This window comes from Mustela nivalis (genome assembly GCF_964662115.1).
Source record: "Mustela nivalis genome assembly, chromosome: 11".
Lineage (NCBI taxonomy): Eukaryota > Metazoa > Chordata > Mammalia > Carnivora > Mustelidae > Mustela > Mustela nivalis.
In genome coordinates this window covers 46763613-46788640 of record NC_139030.1, presented here as the reverse complement: position 1 = coordinate 46788640, position 25028 = coordinate 46763613, and the positions used below count along the sequence as shown (strand labels likewise).

Genomic DNA, 25028 nt, shown 5'->3' with positions numbered 1-25028 from the left:
CCAGGCACCCAACATCCTGAAATTCTTAATTTAACCAATGTTTTTAGGGAAAAAGGCACTTTCTACTACTTTGTGCCAGACTTTGCTTAAATGTGAATGGGTCTAAAAATCCTACTTCAACCATAATTTGTAGCAGTATTGTAAATTAAAAATAAAAAGATGTTAAAATTAAAAATACCTTCTTAGTATTTTTACAATATTGAACTTTCAAAATGTAAAAGAACAAATTTACCCCACTGATTTGCATTTTAGGTATATCCAGAGTCTTCAGGAGCTTCTTGAATTTAAAGACAAAAGTGCTGAAGATGCTAAAACTATTTATGAGTAAGTTCACTATTTTGATCCTGTTCTGAATATAATTTTCATACTCTTTAAATGTCATATAAAAAATATAAGTATATCAAGCTTAAACCTGCTATTGGGTCACTTTAGGGAAATGAACTTTCAATTTCTCTCCCCTCCAGAACATACGATAGTATGTGTCTATAGAAGCTCATGTAGGTATGACAAATACCATAAGGCAGTAAATACAAGAAAAGACCCAGTTAAAGTGTGGTGATCAGTGGAAATCTAGATGTGGCCTCAGAGCCATTTGGATGGTAGGGAGCTGGTGAGGACTCAACCTGGAGAGTGCATGCCACCTTCAACTCTGGCAGATTATTGCCAATGCACAAACTCTATCCAGATTGTCTGATTTTTGTGTGTGTGTTTAAAGAAAAGCAGTAAACTTAGACTTTTAAAATCTCCCAATTTTGAAGATTGCAACTAATTAAAAATTTTTTTAAAATACTGAAGTCCTATAAAAACATATCTATGAGTCTCACTTTATGACCTTTGGCCTGTAAGATAATGAAAGAAATATAACCAGTTTAATAACCAGCATAACAGAATTGATAAACCCAGGTAGTCCTCTAAGAAGTTACCTGCTTATTCCAATGAATGTTGCTCAGAACTTAAAGACTACTTCTTTCACTGTCCTCAGAGTTCATTATACTTTTTTTTTTTTAACTGTCTTTAAAGATGATGGCAACATTTCACTTTTTAAATGTGTTTTGGTCTGAAAATAAGATCAAGGATTTACTCTCTGCCTACGTATGAAGCACACTATGTATTAAATCTTTAAAACAATGCTATTGAGTTAATGCTGTCTGTGCACAAAGAAGTTAAGAAACTTAGGGTAGCATTGAACTCAAATAGCCAACTAGTGGGTAGCATCAGGATTTGAACTGAAGCCCTCTTTCTTAAAAATAAATGTTATGCTACGAAATTTTCTGAAAATGGTTAGAGCTGAATCTAAAAAAGACGGAGAGCGATCAAGCAAAATAATACTGTTTGGGGTTTTGAGAAGAGAGAAGAGAGAAGTGAAATAAAGGGTGACTAGAAATGATGAGTTGTTTGTTGTTTTTGAGGAGTTTTCTTGTTTGTATTTGAGATTAGCGGTTTGGTTTTGAAGCAGATTACAACTAGGAATTCCAAAAATATTTTGAGCCGTGAGAGCATCATTGGAATAAGTTAATAGTACTCAAGATGATGACTTTGAATGGGAAAGCACTCATTCAGAAGTGTAAATTCTCATGGGTATGTTACAAGATGGATTTTGTTATTTCATAATTAAGACTTTTCTCTTTTATTTAGGTCTTTAAATGCAATAATGTCTTCTAAATGACGGAAGTGGGAAGGCTGGGTGACTCAGAAATTTTTCTTTTAACACAACAGTAGACTCTTCCTCTCCCATTTTTAAATTTAATAGATTCAATGAAATTAGAATTTCTTTTACTTTTCTCAGTGGTTCTTTCTCTCTTGGAACCATAGGGAATAGTCCCAAACAGGCAGGCTTTATTGGTTCATTCATCTTTATTCCTTACAGAGCATGTGTTCCCTAGAAGCAAGCACTCTGTCTTCTCTTAATGCTGAACATCCCAGCAATACTATCCTTATTGGGAGTGCTTAGATGATCTGAGATGGTAATGGTTAAAGAAAACCCTTAACATTTTTAGGATTGTGTTTTGTGGCAGCCTTATTTTTTAGGAGTTCCAAGAAAATAAGTTTCAAAAGTTTTATTTTGGAGAATTTTGTACTGTCATTGATTTTGTGTACTTATGATCTGAAATTTATTTAAATAAGCATAAGAAAACATACACCAGTTGTCTTTTTTATTGTATCAGGAATTTCTTGCCTAGTATAGGTTAGTTAAACTTACATTTTAGTATTAAATTCACTTGTCTAAACATTTGGCAATTTTGACAAGTCAGGTTTGTTTAGCTTTACAGATACTGTGATCCGGATCAGGAACCGACACAACGATGTTATTCCCACGATGGCCCAGGGTGTGATTGAATACAAGGAAAGCTTCGGGGTGGATCCTGTCACCAGCCAGAATGTTCAGTACTTTTTGGATCGTTTCTACATGAGTCGCATTTCAATTAGAATGTTACTCAATCAGCACTGTAAGTATCCAGAAGTCAAGAGAAAAAGCAAAATGAAATGAATATATACGTATATTTTAAACTTATTTAGAAAACTTCTCTTTAGAAATATTTAATTTCGCTTTTTTGTATATTAAGTAAATTACCATACAAAGGAGGTATTTTCATTGAATGTAAAATACTATGTGTGTATTTAAGGAAAATATCTACTGTTTGGTACCATTTAGAGAAACAGTCTTCAAATCTGTAAAAAGCAGTTATAGAGAGTTACAGCTTATTTTGTTGTTGGTTTTTGTTTGTTTGTTTGTTTGTTTTTGATAGCTTTATTGTTTGGTGGAAAAGGCAAAGGAAGCCCAGCTCATCGAAAACACATTGGAAGCATAAATCCAAACTGCAATGTAGTTGAAGTTATTAAAGGTAAATATTTATATTTCTCCTTTCGGGAAAGATGCAAAAATTAAAATTGTTGAGTTTTTCCTTTTTTTTAAGATTTTATTTATTTATTTGACAGACGGAGATCACAAGTAGGCAGAGAGAAAGGAAGGGAAGCAGGCTCCCTGCTGAGCAGAGAGCCCGATGTGGGGCTTGATCCCAAGACTTTGGGATCATGACCTGAGCCGAAGGCAGAGGCTTCAACCCACTGAGCCACCCAGGCGCCCCGGGTGTTAGTTCTTTCTATTAAAACAATTATTTATATCTTGAGATAAAATGTTAGGGCAAATATATGGATTTGAAAATAAGTTTATGACGTTAATTGTACATTATATATAGAATGAATATTTTGTTGATATACTTTGTTAGGCAAAGTATGGTGATACTGTGGGGGTATCTGTTTCACTTCAACAAGTATATATCACCCTATACGAGGAGCCATAATTCATAATAGTTTGGTTTGCATCTTTCCACACTTTTTCCTCTTATGCCACGTATACTCCTATACATATGTAATTGTTGGTCTTACATTGTTTGTTTTGGAAAATGGGTGCTATATGTATATTTCTCTACAAGGTTAGACCCATCATTCCATGTTCAATATATATCGATACACTTCAGGGTTTTGAATGGCTTCATGGGTATATCAGAATGTATTAATCCATCCTTCTGTTGCTTCATGTTTAGGCGGTTTTCTTTTTTTTTTTTTTAATTACCAGCAGCAATACTGCAGTGAACATCTTTAATATCTGCTGACTTTACTAGTATTTTAGAAGGAAAGATTCCTAACATTCAAGACATTTAAAATGCATTTAAAATTTTGATACCTCCAAAAAGGTATCAAATAATGAATGAGAGTGTCTGTATTCTAAACTTTCACCAACTCTACATGTTTGTTACATGTATTGAAAATAGTTCCTTCACCTTGCTGTTTTTACTTTGTTTATGGTGTCTTCTATTTTGATGTCTTTATTTTTATATAATCATATCTGTCATTTTTCCTTCATGGGTATTAGGTTTGTCATGTCATACTTAAGAAGATCTTCCCCAAATAAGATAATCGAAGTATATTTTCATCTATAGACAGTTTTAAAATTTCATTGATCAGTACTATTGCCACCTTAATGCGTGATATAGAAGTAAATTTATTTTAATGCTTTCTTTGTTTGTTTTGATTCACACTAGATGGCTATGAAAATGCTAGGCGTCTGTGTGATTTGTATTATATTAACTCTCCTGAACTAGAACTTGAAGAACTAAATGGTAAGTGTGATGGTGTCTTTTCCTCAATGATTAGTGTTGTAATTATCTGAGAAGCAGTGATAAGAAGAATTTAGATGTGTCTTAATATAAAAGGAGTTTTCATCAACTTCTTTACTGAAGATGAAGGCTGAGGGAGAGCAATCATGTTAAGAATTATGCACGCGTGCGCGCGCGCGTGTGTGTGTGTGTGTGTGTGTGTGTGTAATTTAGTTGGATTCTGTTCGAAAAGCATTTTGGGCTCTTCTTCCCCATTTTGTTTATATTTAATTGATGATGTTCATTCTTTCCTTATTTTTGTTTCTGTTTTGGTTGTAGAAAAAATGATGCCAAGAAAATTACATTTGACTGTTATATGTACTCCAATAATGTAAAATTCACCCTTTAAGAATTCTATTTCCTGAGTAGTGAATCATTTTTTATTGTTGAGGAAGTAAAAAGGCTGGAGGTATAAAAATGAAAGAAAAATGCTCTTCTGTTTGAGAATCTGTTTATCTTTGATGATCTTTTCACCCTGACTAGTACCTTTTCAAAAAAAAAATTCTGATGTCTTGGAAGGAGGTTGATAAATCTGATTGTGTTTCTGTGGGGGTGGGGTAGTTGGGTAGAGGGAAAAACAGTTACTAAGTTAAGATGTCCCTTTAAGAATACAATTAAATAGGCTTTTCCTAAACTGTATTCTGGACCTTACAGTGGGAGAACAGTGGAAGAAGTTCTTCACTTGAAAATAGAATTGCTTGGTGTTTTTCTAAAGCCATATTAACTCTTTTGTTTCATAACAATACCACTCAGTAAAGAATCACAATGCACAAATGATAGTTTAGGAACCTGAACTGTGAGCAGTTTCCAGGTGTCCCATCCATGTTTCCACGGGGCGGTTTATTCAGAGGAGAGTCCCAATTTATTGGATCAATTAGAATTCTAAGGTATGGTGAGTCTTACTCCTTTGCTCTACTTAAAGTTCTGTTTTACATACTTCCTTCCTGCCCCCCTCCCCCTGCCCTGCCACTGCATCTCCAATTGGGCTTCTAAATTTAATAAAATGTTTGTAGAATTCATATTCCTTGATACATTGATGCTAGCTTAATTTAATTCAGATCTGTATCCATAGAAATGCCTGAAATAAAACAGAAAACATTGCATATGGTGAAACATTTAAAAAATGGCTTTTTAAAAAAATAGTATATTGATGTGACTTGGACCATGGAACTTAGATAAGACTTTAACACTTTTGTTTTGGAAAATAAAATTCTGACCTTAAGGCCCAGAGTCCTTTTAAAAGACTCACCATCATAGTGAAAATGGGAAGCTGGATTGGCTAGACAGTTATGCAGGATCACAAGAATGACTGCAAACTCATGTTGTCACCATCGGTTATAAATCTTTGTGAATGTGGGGTCAAACACTAATGCAGTGAAGAACCGGGATGGCAGTTCTCCCCCAAATAATACTACCCTCCATAGTAAATGTTTTCTTTTCATCACCACACAATATATTCTTGAAAATGCTTTAAGCACATCTCTCTGTACTTTCATATTTTTCTCTTCTGCTCTGTAGCAAAATCACCAGGACAGCCAATACAAGTGGTTTATGTACCATCCCATCTCTATCACATGGTGTTTGAACTTTTCAAGGTTTGTAAAATAGTATTACATAACCTTTATCAGTCCTTTCCTGAGGTTAGGGATCTGCTCTACCAGGTTTTCCAACCTTGCATTTCAAGATGTCATTTCATGCTCAGTGTCATGTCACGTTGCTGGAGATCAGCGTTTTATCCATGCCGATGGGAACTTCAGTGTAGTGGTAAGCTTGTACTTGGAAGACAGGAAGAGTTGGGCCTGAATTCCAGTTCTGCCATTTAATCTCTGTGTGACATTGGACAAATCAGTCAACCTTTTTGAGCCTATGTTTCCTCTTCTATAAAATGAGGATAATACTATCCAGGTTGTTAGGAAGATTGGGAGTAGCCTACTAAGTGTCCAGAACAATGGTAGCTCAGTGTAAGTGTTCAATAAAGTTCTGTTTTTACAAAATAGAATATTTAGAAGAATGGTTCTCAATTTTCCCCCTTAGAAGACCAGAGTCCAACTATTATATATTTGTCGGGGGTTTTGAGAAAGTCCTTTATATTGACTTACAGGGCTTTTGCTATTATATTCGCTCTTTACAACAAATTTCAAAAACTAAATAAAATTATGCTAGAAATGTTGAGTACTTTATCCCCCAATAACCCACCAGTGACACTTGGTGATACACAGAAAAGTGAGTGATGAGGAGTGGTACAGGTCCTTGTAGCTGAAAATGACTGCCCTAAATCGAGCCTATATAGTCAGTTTCTCTTACTTTAGTTACCGTGTCTTGAGCCAGTAGTCATCTAGTAGAGAGCAGAGGTGACTTTCAGTCTGATCGTGTAAAAGAAAAATACTCTGAAACACAGAAAATCTGACTGAATTCTTAGAACAACAAGAGTTCAAGAATGCTCTTTTGTTGCTAGGACAGCAAGAATGTATCTAATACTTTACAAAAAATCTTTCTATCCAACTGTTTAAATAAATAAGCAATTGGCACTTAAAGGATTAAAATTAATTTTTTCCTTAAAATTTCAGTTACTAGAGATCTTATTCCCCATGATGCTTAATAAAAGAAGTATCATATTCTATAATATATTTTACATAGTGTCATTAATAATGGCTTTTATTTGGAACCAAATCTTAAATAGCCTTTGGTAGAGATGGTAGCATCTTTTCCCCAGGGATACTCAACCCTGATGGGTATGCCTTGGTCACACACTCCTATTTCCAAATTCAGTCCCACCTTTTGCCTTTTTAACCGTATCGAGTTTTATCAATTTCTATTGCAATGCTACATGTCATGTTATCTTTTCGTGCTTATACTATTTTGGCATTGTGTACTGTGTATCCTTTAGGAATTGATCAAAAGAGTTTCACAGTGTAAATATCCTTAGTTTCAAACTAGTGGAGAATTGGATTAGTTTCTACATCATAGTAAGACCACTGCTGTGAATACTACATGAAAAAAATTTTTTTTTCCTTCAAAGTAATCTATGGTCATTAAAATGATTCTTAAAAATAGGGACAAAACTTTTCAAAAATAAGGTTTGCTTGTTATCTACTAAATTATAGATGTATTTGGATAGAATCTTCAGCTTCAGTGTAAACTAGTCAAAGTGTTGAGATGCCTGGTTTTGGAAAATGTGCAGAATTTAGTTGAAATCTTTAAATCAGAGTATTTCAAAAGTCCTCCAAAATTGACAATAATTTTTAAAATTCTTCAAATATAAGAATTGTGATACTTTGGCCTATCTCCAACAAATTAAAAATTTTTTAAATTTCATATTATATATATATATTTGAAAATTATAATTAATCTTTTTTTGAAGTTGTATTTTGAATGGAACCCTAATATATTTCAGAATGCAATGAGAGCAACGATGGAACACCATGCTGACAAAGGTGTTTACCCTCCTATTCAAGTCCACATCACACTGGGTAATGAGGATTTGACCGTGAAGGTAAGTGCTTTCTGGCTTGTTTGTTTTAATTGATGCACAGGCATGTACATAATTTCCTGAAGACATAACTTATTCTTGGGAGAAAGAAATCCTACCTCTGATCGTTAATAAGCACATTGCTTCAGGGCACCTGAGTGGCTCAGTGGGTTAAGCCACTGCCTTCTGCTCGGGTCATGGTCTCAGGGTCCTGGGATCGAATCCCACATCGGGCTCTCTGCTCAGCAGAGAGCCTGCTTCCTCCTCTCTCTCTCTCTGCCTATTTGTGATCTTTCTCTGTCAAATAAATGAATTCTTTAAAAAAAAAAAAAAAAGCACATTGCTTCATTTATCTGGCAGAGTCTGGAAATTATCCCCTGAGTCTGTTTCTATTCTGGTCCATAATCCAGATTATTCAAGGAAAAGTAAATCCTGAAGACAGACAGTTTAGCAGTGATCTTGAATATCCACTTGGATAAGTAAAAGCTAAAAAATCTGAATGTTCACAGTATTATATAGATAGTATATAATGTTGCATTTTTAAACAATGTTTTTCGATCTACTTTTATTTCATTTGCTTCTCATAAAAGCTCTTTACTTAGGAGCACAGATAATCTTATTGTTGATTTTACAGATGAGGAAACTAAGACACAATGTGTAGCTCATAATTTCAGAGCAAATAAATGCCACAGAACATGAAATCAGGCTCTGACTCCAGGGTTTTTCTACTTCATCGTTCAGATAGTCCAGTTTCTTAGAGTATGATGAGTCTCTTTTTAAAATAATCATTGTAAATTTTGTTTTAAAGTAATAAATGCAAAGAGTTTAAGAATCAAATATATTAGTTCCTGGCCATTTGTGTGTCACTATTGTCTTTTAGTTATTTTTTTCTGGGACTTATTGGGATATTTTTCAGTAGTATCCTGATATTACAATTTCTGAAACACAAAAATTTTCAAGAGCAAATACTAAACTTCTGTTACAATAGCTGAGGATTTAGCTCTTTTAGAGCACCTCCCCTCCCTGACCTAACCTCCCCTGCTCTTTTCCCAGGATTTAAGTTCATACTTGAAATTCTAGATTAAAAATAATCATCTTGGAGAATTTTGAAGGCATCTACTGTTCCTTATTTCAAAAGCATATAATTCAGTTACTCAGCCGTCAAAAAAGAATGAAATCTTAGCCATTTGCAATGATGTGGATGGAGCTAGAGTGTATTATGCTAAGCGAAATAAGTCAGAGAAAGACAAATACTGCAAGATTTCACTCATATGTGGAATTTAGTGAACAAAATGGATGAACATGTGTGAAAGGGGGAAAAAAGAGAGGGAAACAAACCATAACAGACTCTTAATGATAGAGAACAGCAGGGGGTTTGATGGAGGGAGATGGGTGGGGTGTGGGTAATGGCAGATGAGTATTAAGGAGAGCACTTGTTATGATGAGCACTGGGTGTTGTGTGTAAGTGATGAACCACTGAATTATATTCCTGCAACCAATATTGCACTGTATGTTTACTAACTAGAATTTACATAAAAATTTGAAAAAAATGTTAAAATATGTATAATTCAGTGGTTTTTAAGAATATTCACCACTGTGTTATTTCAGAACATTTTCATCACTCCCAAAAAAACCTCCATACCCATTAGCAGTCACTCCCCAATTTCTCCTTCTCCCCAGTCCTTGGCAACTACTAATGTATTGTCTGTGTATGGATTTCCCTATTCCGGACTTTTCATAAAAATGAAATTCTGCAGTATGTAGTCTTTTGTGACTGACTTCTCCCACTTGATATAATGTTAGAGCAGGTATCAGTACTTCATTACTTTTTGTGGTTGAAGGATACTCTGCAGTATGGGCATGACACATTTTGTTTATCCATTCATCACGTTGATGAACATCTGGGTGGTTTCCATTTTTGGGGTGTTACGAATGCTGCCATTCATGTCAAAGTCTGTGTGTGAACATAGGTTTTCAGTTCTCTTATGTATACACATAGAAGTTGAACTGCTTATAGGTAACTGTGTTTAAGTTTTGAGGAATTGCTGAACTGTTTTCCAAAGTGATGATACCATTTTACATTTCCACCAGCAACATATAGAAATTCCAATTTTTCCACATCATTGTCAACATTTGTTAGAATCAGTCTTTTTGATTATAGCCATACTATACTGTGTACAGAACCTCAGTCTGCCAGAGATGAAAACTTTCCTGAACATGAACAGAGCCCTGGGTATACATATGACCTTTTAGATTCCCAGGATATCCTCGAGCTTTTCTAAGCCCCTAAGGACATCTGATTTGCTAACTTCCTGTTAAGGTTTTTGTTTAGTCTGTTGTTTGCCTTAACTGTTGTACACTGCCCTAGGCAGCCTTCAAATTAATTAATTATCTCTAACTGTTTTTGATAAATGTTTCTGAGGATGGGAAGTAGGTGCACACAAGACTTTCTGCATTGGTGAGTACAGAATCAGGCCAAAGAACGATAGCCTTCCCAGTGGCTACCATGCTGCCGGTTTCACTCTTGATGGGAGATGGGGGTGGAAAGAAGCCAAGTTAAAACACCACAGAGTCCGTTGTTTTTCTTGACTAAATGCTCCCTAGGTTGCTGCAAGCCTTTGGTTAATTTCTAGAGTTCTGATCAAAGTTGACTCTGACAGTATTTGCCTTTTTCTTGGTGCTTTGATGGATGAGACACTTTTCCTTTTTCCACTGTTTTTGCTGACGTAACTCCTGCTATTCCTTTTGAGAAGACTTCTGCTTATTCCAGTTCCTGTTCTTTTGTATACGACCAGTTTTAAGTGTCAGGTTTTGTTGTTTTGTCTCTTTTAACTAAAGCTTTTAAGATCTTTTCTTCAGCTCTCTTCTGATATTTCTTAATGATGTGACTTGGTATGGGTCTTTTCTTACTCATTGAGCTGGGCCCTTTAGAATTTCCACTGTTTCCTTGGTGCTTTCTTCCCTACTGCTTCATTTTCTGATAGTCCCATTTGGAGGATGTTGGGCTTCATGAATTGATCCTCTGATTTTTCTTATCTTTTTTCTGCTGCTTTTTATCTCTTTAAACTTTTCATTCTTCTCTGTGAGATGCCCTCAACTTTGAATTCCCAACTCTTGTATTGAATTTTTGTTTCTATTATCTTACAAATTTCCGGGAACTTTTTATTTTTTATTACTCCTTTTTTTATATCACTCTGAGGATAATAATAGCTGTTTTTTTCTAAGAAATTAATATGCCTTAACTCTCTACACTGTTTCCTCTGAGTTTCTTTTTTCTGTTTATCTCTCTTGGCTGTTCATTTAAAAAGAGTGATGCACACATAAATGTATGGCAAATACCATCTGTTTGCTAAGAAAGTAATGTGAATGCATCACTTTTTTTCAGCCTAGATGCTAATGTATGTCTATTTTTTGGTTGGTTATGTGTCAGCTACTTGCTTGTTAAGGTTTACTTGATTCAAAATAAATCCCACATGTCTTCTGCTTGGGGACCTCAGTTGTGCTACAGCATTGCCTTTCTCATAATCTTTTGCTGTTTTGTCTTTCATGTGCTTTTGCATGTTGGTCTGTAGCTGTTTGCTTTTACTTGCGGTTATCCATCACAGTGGATTAAGAGTCACCGAATTCTTAGACACTTAGCAGAGACTTGGCCTGTGCTGGTGGGAAGGATTTGTTTGGGGAATCTGTCTCTTTTGTGTCAAGAAAGTTTCATAATGACCCAGCGATTCCATTCCTAGGTATATACCCAAAGAAATGAGAACAGGTATTCAAGCAAAAATTTATACAGGAAGGTTCATAGTAGCATTATGCATAATAGCCAAAAATTGGAAATGTCCCAGATGTCTATCAACTGATGAACAGTTCAATGAAATGTGGTACATCCATCTGATGGAGTATTGTTGGGCCATAAAAATAGATGAAGTATGGGTACCTGCTCCAGTGTAGCTGCTAGCTACAATACTGAAAAGATTACACTAAGTGAAAGAAACCAATCATATCATACAATTCTATTTATATGAAATGTCCAGAATTGGCAAATGTATAGGGACAAGAAACGGATTAGTAGTTGCTTAGGAGTCTGACCAATAAAGAGTCCAGGGTTTCTTTTTGAAGTAATAAAAATATTCTAAAATTTGTGGTGAATGTTGTACATATCTACTTATATATTAAAAACTATCGAGTTTCACAGTTTAAATAGGTGAATTTTATGGTACATGAATTACTTTAATAAAGCTGTTAAAAAAAAAAAAGGAAAGGAAGACTCAGAAGGGTCTTGAAAAGGCTGTTCTAGAAGCCCCTGTAAAGGCCCTACCCATATTAGGCTCTTCCTCCACACATCCAAGGTCATATGACCAAATCTCCTGTTAAATAGATGCTTGCTTTAATTTCTTCAGTAGAGTTTTCATCCCTATCACTAGTACTGGATTTTCAGGATCAAGATCTGTTTTTAATCCCTCTATAGAAACAGAAAACTAGTACTAAATGATATATATTAGAAAGTCAACAGGATGGCTTATAGTTGAGTTTTTAAATAATCTTTATATAGTCTTTCTTTCCATTCTTTTAGCTTATTCAATTTTTTGATATTTTTCACCTTTTTTCCATTGGCTAAGAATCCTGTGAGAGAGTTGTTTTTTTCTGGCTGATGACTCTAGCTGCTCTTTTAGATTTGGTGTTTGTGCTATACTCAGTAAATAAAATAAGTGTTAACAGCCACATGTCTTTCGAAATAAAATGTCAGTGTCTTGATTCATTCCCTATTGGTGATTTTACAAACTAGACATTGAGAAAGCTGTTAAGGAGGAGACTTCAGGAGCTCTGGGTGAGTTCAGGGTTAGTAAATCTCCTGCCTTTAGAGCTGTCATCCAAGTTCATTTCCCTTGGATCTGAAATTCCCACAAATTACCCCAGGGAGGCCAGTGTCTTGGGGAACAGGAAATTAGGGATGGCAACTCTTGGTTAGATGACATTGCAAAGTGGTGATTTCATACACCAAAGAGAAAACTTTAAAAATAAAAATTTTGGCAAACTTCTCTTTCTCAGCCTTTCGGTTGACATTACTGTGTATCACCCATCTCTTTTGTAATATCTTTACATTTCCTTGGCATAGGCTTCTTCTGATGATTCTCGATTTTTTCTTCAAATTATCTTGATCAGAAGTTTAATTTTCACATATCTTTCTCATCAGACTGCCATTCTTCTTAAATATATACAGACCAACTGTCTGTCCCTCTCTGCCATTAATCCCTTTTCCCCTTTTTTCAATGAATTCAAATCTTCTGGCATAATATCATCTGTTACAATTTCATTAGAAACTCTTTCGACCTCTTTAAAAATCTGGCTCCACTTTATTATGTCTTTGGCTGCAAAGCAAAGGAGGTTAGCTTTATCAGTTTTTAGTTACATTCTTATGGCTTAGTTTACCCCCTTCACCTGTAAGAAGAAGACGCTTCTCGAAGTCACCTTTGTCCTTTCTACTCAGCTCTCTGCTTTTCTCATACTGGCCTCTAGCGAGAAATTACTTCTTGTTTCATTTGATTGTTGTCGCCTTTCTGGCCAAAGATTAAGGAAAACCAGGAAGTATTTACTGAAGTCTACTTTTTATCTTAATATCTATTCTAATACATTGTTTACTTACTTAATATTTACAGAACACCCACACTTCTTACTCACATTGCCAGTAAATGTGCAGCAGAACATTAAATTAAAGGATGAGTAATTAACAAATTGATGGATTCCAGAAAATACCCAGAGCTCTTTATTAATTTTATGAAAATAAATCTCTTCACTGGACTTTGAATTCATAGCCAAAAACAATTTCAAGCATGCTTATGTTCAAGTTCTAACTAAAGTCTTTGTATATTTTTATACTGTAATTTTCTAATTGTAGATGTATCAGAGGCAAGCCCTCAAGTGGTATTTCAAAACATATTTTTATTTTAAAAATTAAAATCTCTGTCATTTTCACTATGAAAGTAATATATATGCATACTGTAAAGATATTTAAAATTCATATAAAAACTCAACTATAAGCTATCCAGGCTTGACCTTTTTTTTTTTTTTAATTTTTATTTATTTGACAGAACACAAGTAGGCAGAGAGGCAGGCAGAGAGAGAGGAGGAAGCAGGCTCCCTGCTGAGCAGAGAGCCCGATGTGGGACTCGATCCCAGGACCCTGAGATCATGACCTGAGCCGAAGGCAGCGGCTTAACCCACTGAGCCACCCAGGCGCCCTTTTTTTTTTTTTAATAATGCTCTTTTAAACTTATTTGTGATCAAGTCTTTGATTTTTTTATCTCTCTCTTTTTTTTTTTTTTTTTTTTTGAGTAGTCTCTACACCCTGCGTAGGGCTCAAATTCATGACCCTTAGATTAAGAGTTGGATGCTATACCAATTAAACCAGCCAGGCACCCCCAGCCTACTGACTTTTTAACTGTTCAACACTATGTATCCATCTACCTACTTATTCACTCATTCACATATGTGTACCACACACGCACACATACATGTACACATACACATTAAACCAGATTTGTTTGTATATTAATGTTACACATAGTAGACTCAATTTAGATTTTGTGACAAAGGAAAATTTACAAAAATTTGGAAAATAAGGCTCCATTAACTGTAAAGGAAAACAGAATGAGGGACGCCTGGGTGGCTCAGTTGGTTAAGCAGCTGCCTTCGGCTCAGGTCATGATCCCAGCGTCCTGGGATCGAGTCCCATATCGGGCTCCTTGCTCCGCAGGGAGCCTACTTCTCCCTCTGACTCTGCCTTCCACTCTGTCTGCCTGTGCTTGCTCTCACTCTCTCTCTCTCACAAATAAATAAATAAAATCTTTAAAAAAAAAGAAAAGAAAACAGAATGAAAATAGTCTCTAAATAAATTACTAAATTCAGCCTAACATGTGATTTGAGTTGAGAAATGACATTAGAACAATCCAAAGACCAGTGTACCCTAAACTCAAAAGGAAGTTGTCTGGGGGGGGGGGGGGTCTGTGCTGCCGAATAGTATTATGTGGACCTCTTTCACCCTGGTACCTACAGTTCTACACAATATTTCATGGCTCAGTGGTTTTCTATTTTAGAATGTGCTTTAGTTTACTTCAGTAGTCCCCTTTTTAGGTTCTAATCCAGTTTTAGCTATTCTGCATAGTGCTGTGGTGGATATTCTCATACATACTTTGCATACTTCTTTGATTATTTTTTTAGGATAAACACTGTTGGGTCAGAGGGTGCATGCATTTTGAATCTGATTGCCAGACCATCCCCCAGAAAGGAATAACAAATTCATTGTTACATACTGGGTAGACTTAGTTTATGCCCCGTTCTATGCTCACTGCACTGTGGATGTGTGGCCAGTGAGAGGCAGAGCCACAGCACTGACTCTGTATTATGATGGAGTTTATTATTCATTAGAATTGTGCACATTGGAGGAGTTCTATGAAGTCTACCAGTGAGGAAAACGTTTACACTCACAACTTGGATTGCATAGTACTTGTTTTGAAAAGCAGTACTTTCTTTGGGCACCTGTGTGGCTCAGGTGGTTAAGCAGCTTCCTTCAGCTCAGGTCATGATCTCAGGGTCCTGGGATCGAGTCCCGCTCTGGCTTCTTCCTCAGCGGGGTCTCTGCTTGTCTCTCTCCCTCTGCCCCTGCTCTTGCTTGTGTGCTTCTCTCCCTCTCAAATAAAAAACAATCCTGAAAGAGAGAGAGAAGGAAAGAGAGCAATACTTTCCCATTAGCAGTTAAACTGTGATTGTGTCTTGGTGTTTTGCTGTTTATGGGACTTGGTCATAAGGCATGATCCTTTCTCACCTTAGATGAGTGACCGAGGAGGTGGTGTTCCTTTGAGGAAAATTGACAGACTCTTCAACTATATGTATTCAACTGCACCCCGGCCTCGTGTTGAGACGTCCCGAGCAGTGCCCCTGGTATGTGATCAAGAAATAACAAAGTGTAAAAAAAAAGAAGAAATAATTGAATGTGTTTCTGTGAATTGGAAAAAAAAAAAAATCAAATGAATACCAAATAAATTACCAAATAAATCTGTTAAGCAATTGTGTAGGGTATCCATGAGGGAGAAAGGAAGCTATTAGAAAAAAACACTTTACTCTGAATTTAAACAGCCTGTGCCTCATTTCTTCATTTGATTGAAAAGAGCACAAGACAGCAAATATTGTTTTACAGTTCTTACTACCAAGCTGGATAGTGATATGTCAGTAGTTTCATGTGGTTAACCACATTTTGATATACTATGTCTAATAGGAAGACTGAGTTACCAGTTTTGCTAGCATTTGGTCAACACTGATTGAATCTTCAGTGTTGATTTTTTTTTTTTCCTCATGTACTTATAATTAGAAAAAAATCTCATAATCTGGACCCAGAAAAAAGCCTAGAGTTCTCATCACTTAATTGCCCACCTGGAAAAGGCTCAAATTATAATTGTTGTGGTGGTATTTTTTATTGATTTCAGTCACCTGTTCTCGGGTCTCCTTGCTTTTAAAGCGCTTTGCCAAATATCTGACCTGTAACTTGGGGAGAACTATTCTTTCGGGCTTTGAAACTTCTCTGGCATATGTGCTGGAATTAGGCTAGAACAGATGCAATGCAGTATAAAATAGATGGATCTATTTTAGATTCTTCCTAAGAAGTTACTAGAAGGACTTAGAGTTGTACCTGTTACACAGCACAGTTTCCGTAGCTCAGCTGTAATCTAGTTCATGTCTTACCATACTTTTAAAATGATTACGCCAGGACTGCGCTGCTCACACACAGTTGTGTATGCCTCCATGCACTGGCAGACAGACACAGTCAAATAACAAACATAAGCCCCTTCTTAGGGAGAAGTTGTTAGCGGAACCCAGAAGAAAGGATAGTAACCAAGCAGCTGCTTACACTCAAGGGGTCTAATCCCAAGGGAAGCTCCCCTCAGCGGGAAGGAAACAGAGGAATGACTTCTGTGACTGGACTCCCTCTGAGCTCCTACTGGGTTCCTCATTGTCTGGACCCACTGGAAGCAGAGGGCAGGGGAATCGTTGATAGCATCCTCTCAGGGCAAGGAGCCATGTGGAGAGTGGGTAGTTGATTTGGAAGGGTAAACAGAAACTCTGGTCAGAAAAGCCAAGGAATAAACAAATGGGAGAGGTAGATGAAACCAGAGCCTACATTTGTTAACAGCATTCTGATTCCTGAATCTGCGTAAGCTCTTAACTAAAGTGTTACATTGGAATATCATTGAACGTCTGGCTTGGTGATAAAAACTGTTTTTACACTTGTCCAAATGTTCTGCTTTGTATTAAAGAATTTGTAAGATTTATTCAGGTAAAGAAGGCCATTCCAGGAACTGGAGACAGGATGAACAAAGACACAGAAATGAAAAATAACATTTGTTTGAGGAACTTAAGAGCTGGAGATTTTGTCGAGCTGGACTAGAAAGTGAGAGGCAGAGACCTGAGGTCTTGAAAGTTCTTTTTAGAAGCTTGAATTTTTATCTCAAGGCAGTGGGTTGGGGATGGTAGTCAGGTAGGTCATGGTGTTAGTGGCGATGTGCTTTGAAGGTTTTTAAACAGGGGAGTGATTCGTCAGTGAGTGACAAAGTGGACTTACTATTGATCTATCCAGGTTCAGAACACAGGCTGAAAATTCATGGTATGAAGCCAAGAGATGTATCTCTGAGACTGCCAACAAAGCTTTTTCTACTCTTGCTCCTAAAAGAGAGAACATGTTTAATCTGATATTGCCCAAAGCAGTATTGGGATACCCTAGAGGAAGGCAGCAAAGAAGAGCAGTGTGCTGTTCTAGGTCTACATGAGTCATTTTATAGAAAAAAGAAAAATGAGTTTTAAATGACCAGAGGGGAGCCATCTAAGGTAGTACCCCAACTAGGCTTCAGCTTGATCTGTATTAGTGGTTAGGTATTCATGAGCTCTTAGATGCAGGCTCTGATAGCTTCAGGATACTCAGAAGCATTCATTTTAACTAGAAAAGTATGTCACTGTGTGGCTTTCTGAATAGAATTTCACTTTTCTCATCTCACAGGCTGGGTTTGGTTATGGATTGCCCATATCACGTCTTTATGCCCAATACTTCCAAGGAGACCTAAAGCTATATTCTCTAGAGGGTTATGGGACAGATGCAGTCATCTACATTAAGGTAATAACTGTAGTCTTTTTGATTTAATGATAATTCTTTTGGTTATAAGAAAAGATGCCAGTATTTAGCTGTAATGAAATTTTCTTCTACCTCATCACTGTTAAGATATAAGAATATGGTTTTTACATAGGATCCCATGTATTTTCAGAAATGATCTCCTTAACTGGGGGAAAGGACACACTCTGACCTGTGATGATCAGAACTATAGCTGTTAACAGAAAAAAAGTCAGGCTGAAGTGGGAAATCACGTTATATATTACACAAATTTAATGTTAATGCAAAACACATGAATGGGCATTGATCCCCCAATCTTTTGATGTACTGCCAGGGTCTTTTCTCCATATATGAGTCTGCAGATTCACGTTTCAGTTGTCTCTCCTGCAGAAGCTATACTTACCATGCATTGTTTTCATTTCTTTAAACAAAGAAACAACCAACTGCATAGTCTTTTTATTTATATGTAGTCCTTTACAGATGTCTTCTGACTCAGATCTGACAGCAATCTGTATATAACTTTTACTTCATGAGTCTTTCCAAAGCATTCATCTTAGTTTTCAAAGCACCTCCACCTACCCTCCATCCATCCATCCATCCATCCGTCCATCCATTTATTTATTTGTTTGTTTATTTATTTTGCATTTTGTTTAAGCAATACTTGATTAAATTATGTGATTACAGTGATAGATGTGAGTGCATAAACATATTTGGGAACAAGCACAGGGGACGCTTGTCTGACATATAGCTTACCTGGTGGGAGCAGAAGCACTTAACCTGCTGGCCTGTGATGTTCCATGTGTTTATCTGAGTTCAACATATTTTACAGGGTTGGAGAGCCACCGAGCCCCACCAGCCCCCTGGATTGGTTAAGCAGTGGGCAGTTGGTGCCTAATTTAGTGACTCAAGTTTCTTGTTCCGGCCACTAGATGGCACCTGTTTTATAGGAAATGGTGAAGACTGTGTAATGTAAAAAATAAGTTTATCCAAAAAGGTTAAATTTTTTCAAGATAATAATTCTTTCTCTTTTCTTTTAAACCATATCAATTGTGAATAACTTGAAAAGGGCAACATGAAGGTAACATTTTTATCACCAAACATAACATTTTTTATCTAGCCCATAAATCAAGTTCCGGTAGTTCTGGCATATTTAAAGAGAATATGTAGGTGATAGGGGTTTTTTCCCACTTTGTAAAAAAAGCAGAAGACCAGAATCTCATAAAATCATTAAAATAAGGGACCTCCTCAGTGGCTCAGTCTGAATCTTGAATACCACCTCAGGTTGTGATCTTCAAGTCCTGAGTTCAAGCCCCCATTGGGCTCCACAGTGGATGTGGAGCCCACTTTAAAAAAAAAAAATTTTTTTTTAAATCAATGTCAAAAATTTCCTTACCATTATCAGAATGAAATTTCCTGTTCAATATTTTCTATGTCTTGGGAATACCCATGACCTAAGGTCAGAATCCTACTAAAATACCTCAACTTGAAAAAGATAAGGAGGAACATGGTTTATCTCAGGTTCCAGAAATTTGCAGGAAACTGAAACAAAACAGTGTGAATCAATGGTAATGATATGTTGGAAATGTGAAATGATGCACAATGCAGGTATCCCATCCGCTATAACTGAAATTGGTGGCTTGAATGGCAGGAGGAGAAGACACAGGGTCAAACCCAAGGCCAAGAATTTGTCAGTCAAAAGCCTTAGACATAGTTTTGTATTTATTGATAATGTTGTTATGATGACTTTTCAAAGTCCGTGACTATGCTGGAAAAAATAGTATTTTTTCTAACAAATAATTGAAATAGATTTCATGAAATGATTTTACAATTATGTATATTAAGGTGCATATGTCAGTTTTTATGCATTTACACTTAAATGGCTTTTTCAGTTAACCAGCTTCTGTTCTGGGTCATGTTTTTATAAGAAGCATCTCCTATACCTATGTAAAATTTCATTCCAGCAGCTTCCAGGCTGTTTGGACAATTACTGCAAACAAAAAACTCAATCAATGTGCACACAAAGCAGTGCCATAGACTTAGTCAATAATGCATTGCAAATATGTACACTGTTTCAAAATGTATATAGATGGTGTGAATGATTAATAAAGTACAAATTCAATAAAGCACTGTTTAATTTGGAGTAACCTTTTGCCACTGTATACTTTCTCAAATAGTGGATTCTAAAAAAAAAAATGCCAGACTTAGGTCCCACTTTTTCTTTCAGGCTTTGTCAACAGAATCGATAGAGAGACTCCCAGTGTATAACAAAGCTGCCTGGAAACATTACAACACCAACCATGAGGCTGATGACTGGTGTGTCCCCAGCAGAGAACCAAAAGACATGACAACATTTCGCAGTGCCTAGATACGCTTGGAACACCTGGCAAATCCAGATGTGGCTTTTGTATTAAATTTGGAAGGGATGACGTTCAGAACTACATTATACCAAATACTTCACATGTTTTTTTTCAAAATTAATTATTTGGGTAGAATAAATGGAAAGTGAATTCCATTTATATCTGTTAAACCTCCTAAAGAATGAAATTGTACCTATTTTGCACTTATATTTTCACAGTTAATTGAGCATATTTTTAAACAACTGCAGTTTTGGTCAACTTTCCTCTTTATGGTAGACTTCAGAAGCATGGGAGTCTTTGGGTTTCTGCAGAAAGCTGTGTGGTTTTTAAAGAACTTTTCATTTATGTGTGTTGGAAACCTTTCCTTAATGATTCTGATTAGCTAGTTAGCCATCCACCTGTTTTTTGGAATTCTGCCATCCTTTCTTACTCTGTAATGACAGCTGTAATAAGATGGTCTTCAGATGTACCAGTGAGTAAGTAGAAAACAGTTGCCATGTAAATGGGGCACCAGCCCCCTTTCAGCATCTACATGCATCACCTTCACTCTGAAGTTGATTTTTCATTTTCTAATTCCATTGCAGAGGATCGTAATGGGTTCCCTGTGGAGCTAAGCCAAGATCATAAGCAATCTACTCTGAATGTGCTTGTGATTAGTGCAGGGGGAAATTTTTATACTAAAAACAAATTAGCAGCGGCTAAAATTCTAGAGAAGAAATTGAGGTGGAAGTAGTGAGTCCACAAAATTGAACTATTGATTATTGAGATTACCTAGGGGAGCTTTTGAGAGACAGAGTTTTTTGGGGGGTCCGACTCCAGACATACAGAATCAGACTCTCAACTGAGTCTGGGGCCCAGAAATATCAATTTTTAGAATGCTTCCCAGGTGAGTCTGTTGCCTTACCTAGTTAAGAAACCACCCTTTTAAAGTGAATATTATAAAGTAACAGAGATCTTTAGGTTTTGATTTTCACTTACTGCAAGGTCAGGCTTCTAGACTCCAGGAGAGACCAACACTCTCAGGCCTAGTGCAATTAAAAGCAGGTAGACAAAGTGCATGAGAACAGTCAGGTAACCGAAAAATTAGAACCATAAAAGCACAAGTATTGATGAAGAACATGTATTTTATAAGAAATATTTAGACTTTGTTATCAGGAAAAATTCAACCAGGGCTTATCAGCAATTCTTTGCATTCATATGGTGATTTCTAGTTTACAAATACTTTGGTGTAATATGATAACTCTGTTGGGCTTTACAACAGATGTAGAGCAGGTGGTATCATCCTTGTTTTGAGACTCAGAGTGTGGCCCAAGGTTGCACAGAATTGGAGTCAGGGCCTGAGTGGTCTCTGCTGATCACTGTTAGCTGCCAGGTCTGGGAAGCCGTGAAATTAGGAGACTATGTTATTAGTCAAACCTCAACTTTTAAGGTAACAGGGAACTATATTGAAAATGAATTTTAAAGTAAGATTTTAAATATTTTAAAAACAACCTTAATACTTAAAGGTGGGAACTTTATCTGGAAAATGCATTGGGCTGAAACACTTCATTCTCAAAAGGATTATGTAAGTTTAACAATTCTGTATAAATTTGTAAATCAGAAGGGATGGAAGAGGGCAGTGAGTCCGGACCGCTATGTGAGAGGTGATAGTCCCGAGCCTCAGGGCGAATGGTTTGCCTGGGCCTTCTTAGCCAATTTGACCAAATGTTGGAAAAAGAGAAGTTTTTTCCCAATATAGCATTCCTTAATTATGGATTTTGTGAAAAATAATAGAATATGCTAATGGTGACTTATATTAGTCCAAGGTGTTAAAGTTTATTAGCTTTAAATTACACTTTTTTGGTAATGATGAAATATTTTAGAATTCTTTGAATCAAAATACTTTCTTTCCTAAACGAGACATTTGTATAACTGACATAAACTTGATGCTTTACTTATAAAACACTTTCCCTCCCTCCCCAAAATTAAAGTTTTTCTCTATTTATGAGCTAACAATAATGTTTTTAAAGCAAAAGTGAAATGTTTTCCTTTAGCTTCTTTTTAAGCTATAGCCTCTTTTTTACTTTGTTATATGGTAATGGACAGAAAATTACATAAAAAAGTGTTGGAGGGGTAGCATTCTCCTCTATGGTTTCAAATCATTGTGCTACCTAGAAAGTTTTTAGATTCTTAACCTGTTTTCTCCACCAGCATTTAGTGTGATGCCATGTAGATACAGAAGTATATACAAGGATGAGAAGTGGATACTAAGTGATTTCTTCTTATAACCTGGGGATTTAATAAATGTGCCAACATTTTTTAGGAAGATTCGCAAAAATATTCTGCCCTATCCTTAAAATACTGGCTGACTTTAGATATCTTGATACTTAATAGTGATCACTTTCTTGCACTGTGAAGTTTTTACATGAAGATGTTGAAGTGGAAGTCTACCATATGATATTATAAAATGTTTTGTGTGTGGCAATAAACTAAAAACGTGGACCAACTCTTACTTTGAAAATTAATTGGGTCAATTTAGGGGTTTCTAATATAATTATATTTTTAAAATTAAAATCTCTTTCATTACCAAGTTCAGTGTTCCATAAACATTCAAATAGTTGCAACTAGGTGGCTCACATTGAGACACTGTCTTCAGTAGAGGAAATGTTTGGAACTTAGGTCTCTAATGTGTATATTCTAATGGAGAAGGCGAGAGGTAGAATTTGTATGGTTTGAGTTATACCAGGTTTTAAATATCCAAAATCTACTGATGACTGACTCATTGCTTAAGTGAAGATCTTCTGTTGTGTGATTTTTGAAAGGTTGTATTAATGTGCTCTTTGAATAATTTCACAGTATAAGTAATATAGGAAGGGTCTTTATTTGACTAGCATTACCCTCTGTACCCTCAGTTGAAGAGTCAGAACTAAATTGAGTCAAAGGTAGATTCCTGTCTTTATTCCTGAATAATGGAACATGATGGCAACTTCCATCATTGTTAAATCCAGCAAGCTCTATAACCAACTCCATAGGTGAAAAAGTGGGGAAACCAACCACTAGTGTTTCTGTTCCTTTGTGGCCCGTGAGTGACTCATCAGAGAGGAAGCCAGAAATCAGTCAACCAGTTTCAGTTTGTGTCTTCAATTGCTTTGTCATAAATGTAAAGTCTTCACAGATGGGTAATCAGGATTGAGCTAGCTGATTTGCAAATAGGGCTTTTCCTGGAGGAACTTTACATCCTATGTGATTAACTTCTGACCCCAATGATTAATCTTCTTACAGCCAAGCTCAATGCTTGAAAAAATACTATAATGAGGTATGAAGGATTTTATATGTGTCAAAAAAGAACACACGCTGGTTTGCTGAGTTTAGGCATTCTAAAACTAGACTGCCCTTTTGTTCTATTTACGTGTTTGGAAAGAATTAGACATCACCACACACTTTTTTTTAATAGTCTTCACATTTCTTTACCAATTTCTAACCATACGATTTTAGCAGGAAGAGACAAGATTGCCATTTTGTTTCTTTAATTTATAACATGAAATTTAATCTGTATGTGTGTGTGTGTATTTATGTATATATAGATACACACAGTATGGGACACCTGGGTGGCTCATTTGGTTAAGCGTCTGCCTTCAGCTCGGGTCATGATCCTAGGGTGCTGGGATCGAGTCCCATATCGGGCTCTTTGCTCAGTGGAGAGCCTGCTTCTCTCTCTGCCTCTGGCTGCCACTCTGCCTGCTTATGCTCTCTCTCTCTCTCTCTCTCTCTGAAAAAAAATAAATAAATAAAATCTTAAAAAAAAAAAAAAAAGAACAGTGCTTATCACTTAGCGAACATAACATAGGTGTATATTATTATTCTTATTAATACTCTTTCCTCACTGGGGCCAGTATAGTACATAGTCATACACAGGCCAACTGTAATTTTAAAAAGTTTTTCAGCAGTGAGGTTATGTTTTAATGGGTTTGGAATATGTTTCTATGTCCCTTCATTCTGGTGTAAAATGGCCCATTTTTCCTGCAAAATGTTAGCCCTTTTTTTTTTTAAGATTTTATTTTTTTATTTAGCAGAGAGAGATCACAAGTAGGCAGAGAGGCAGGCAGAGAGAGAGAGAGGGAAGCAGGCTCCCTGCTGAGCAGAGAGCCCGATGCGGGACTCGATCCCAGAACCCTGAGATCATGACCTGAGCCAAAGGCAGCGGCTTAACCCACTGAGCCACCCAGGCACCCAGCCCTTTTTTTTTTTTTTACCTTGCAAAAGCTGTTATTTTTATTAGGGAATGGTAAACAGCTATCTTTTACTCTATTAAACTACAGATTTTTGAGCAAAAATAGACAGTTTTCTTTCCAGGAAGGTAAACTAGAGAAACTTCCCTCTGAATGTTACATTCATTTGGGAATTATTTTCTCAAAGTCTAAAAGTGTACTTCCTGCAGTTGTCACATAGAATATTGCGAGGAATTCTGTAGTTTGGAATGGAAATGTTGACATTTGTTTATAATAAGTTCAAAGTGGTGAAAATTTCCTTTCGGAAACAGTTTATGAAGCCAGGACATTTTAAAAATTTAACTCATATGTAAAAGGCCACAGTATTCTTGCATTGATTTTATACTTTGATGTCTTCCATTATAGAATCCAATATACAATGGCTATAGAATTATAATACTGCTTAAAAATATGTATTTGTCTAAAAACTTTAAAAAGTCCATCTGATTACATAACTGAAATAGAACGAAATAGAAATTGAGTGTCATTTATTTTATTCTATTACAGTATAAAAATAATCTGATTTGATACAAACTATTTCTTTTCATTGTTTACTCTCAGTATCTCCCATAATTCCCAGTACATAGGAGGCACTTACAACTGTATGTTCTGTGAATGTGTAATGAATCATGAATTCATCATGTGCCCTTT

At 36.1% G+C, this 25028-nt stretch overlaps 1 protein-coding gene across 1 annotated transcript in view; it reads left to right on the top strand.

The window, feature by feature from the left end:
• Positions 1 to 22616, top strand: part of PDK1 (pyruvate dehydrogenase kinase 1) — a 28171-nt gene extending 5555 nt beyond the window's left edge. The window contains exons 3-11 of the mRNA XM_082689174.1: positions 253 to 324; positions 2263 to 2447; positions 2748 to 2843; positions 4044 to 4121; positions 5676 to 5752; positions 7552 to 7650; positions 15448 to 15558; positions 17666 to 17779; positions 19998 to 22616. Coding sequence (XP_082545300.1) covers positions 253 to 324; positions 2263 to 2447; positions 2748 to 2843; positions 4044 to 4121; positions 5676 to 5752; positions 7552 to 7650; positions 15448 to 15558; positions 17666 to 17779; positions 19998 to 20138 — 973 coding nt within the window. The 3' untranslated portion in view covers positions 20139 to 22616. The remainder of the gene's footprint in view (positions 1 to 252; positions 325 to 2262; positions 2448 to 2747; positions 2844 to 4043; positions 4122 to 5675; positions 5753 to 7551; positions 7651 to 15447; positions 15559 to 17665; positions 17780 to 19997) is intronic.
• Positions 22617 to 25028: the final 2412 nt, after the last annotated feature.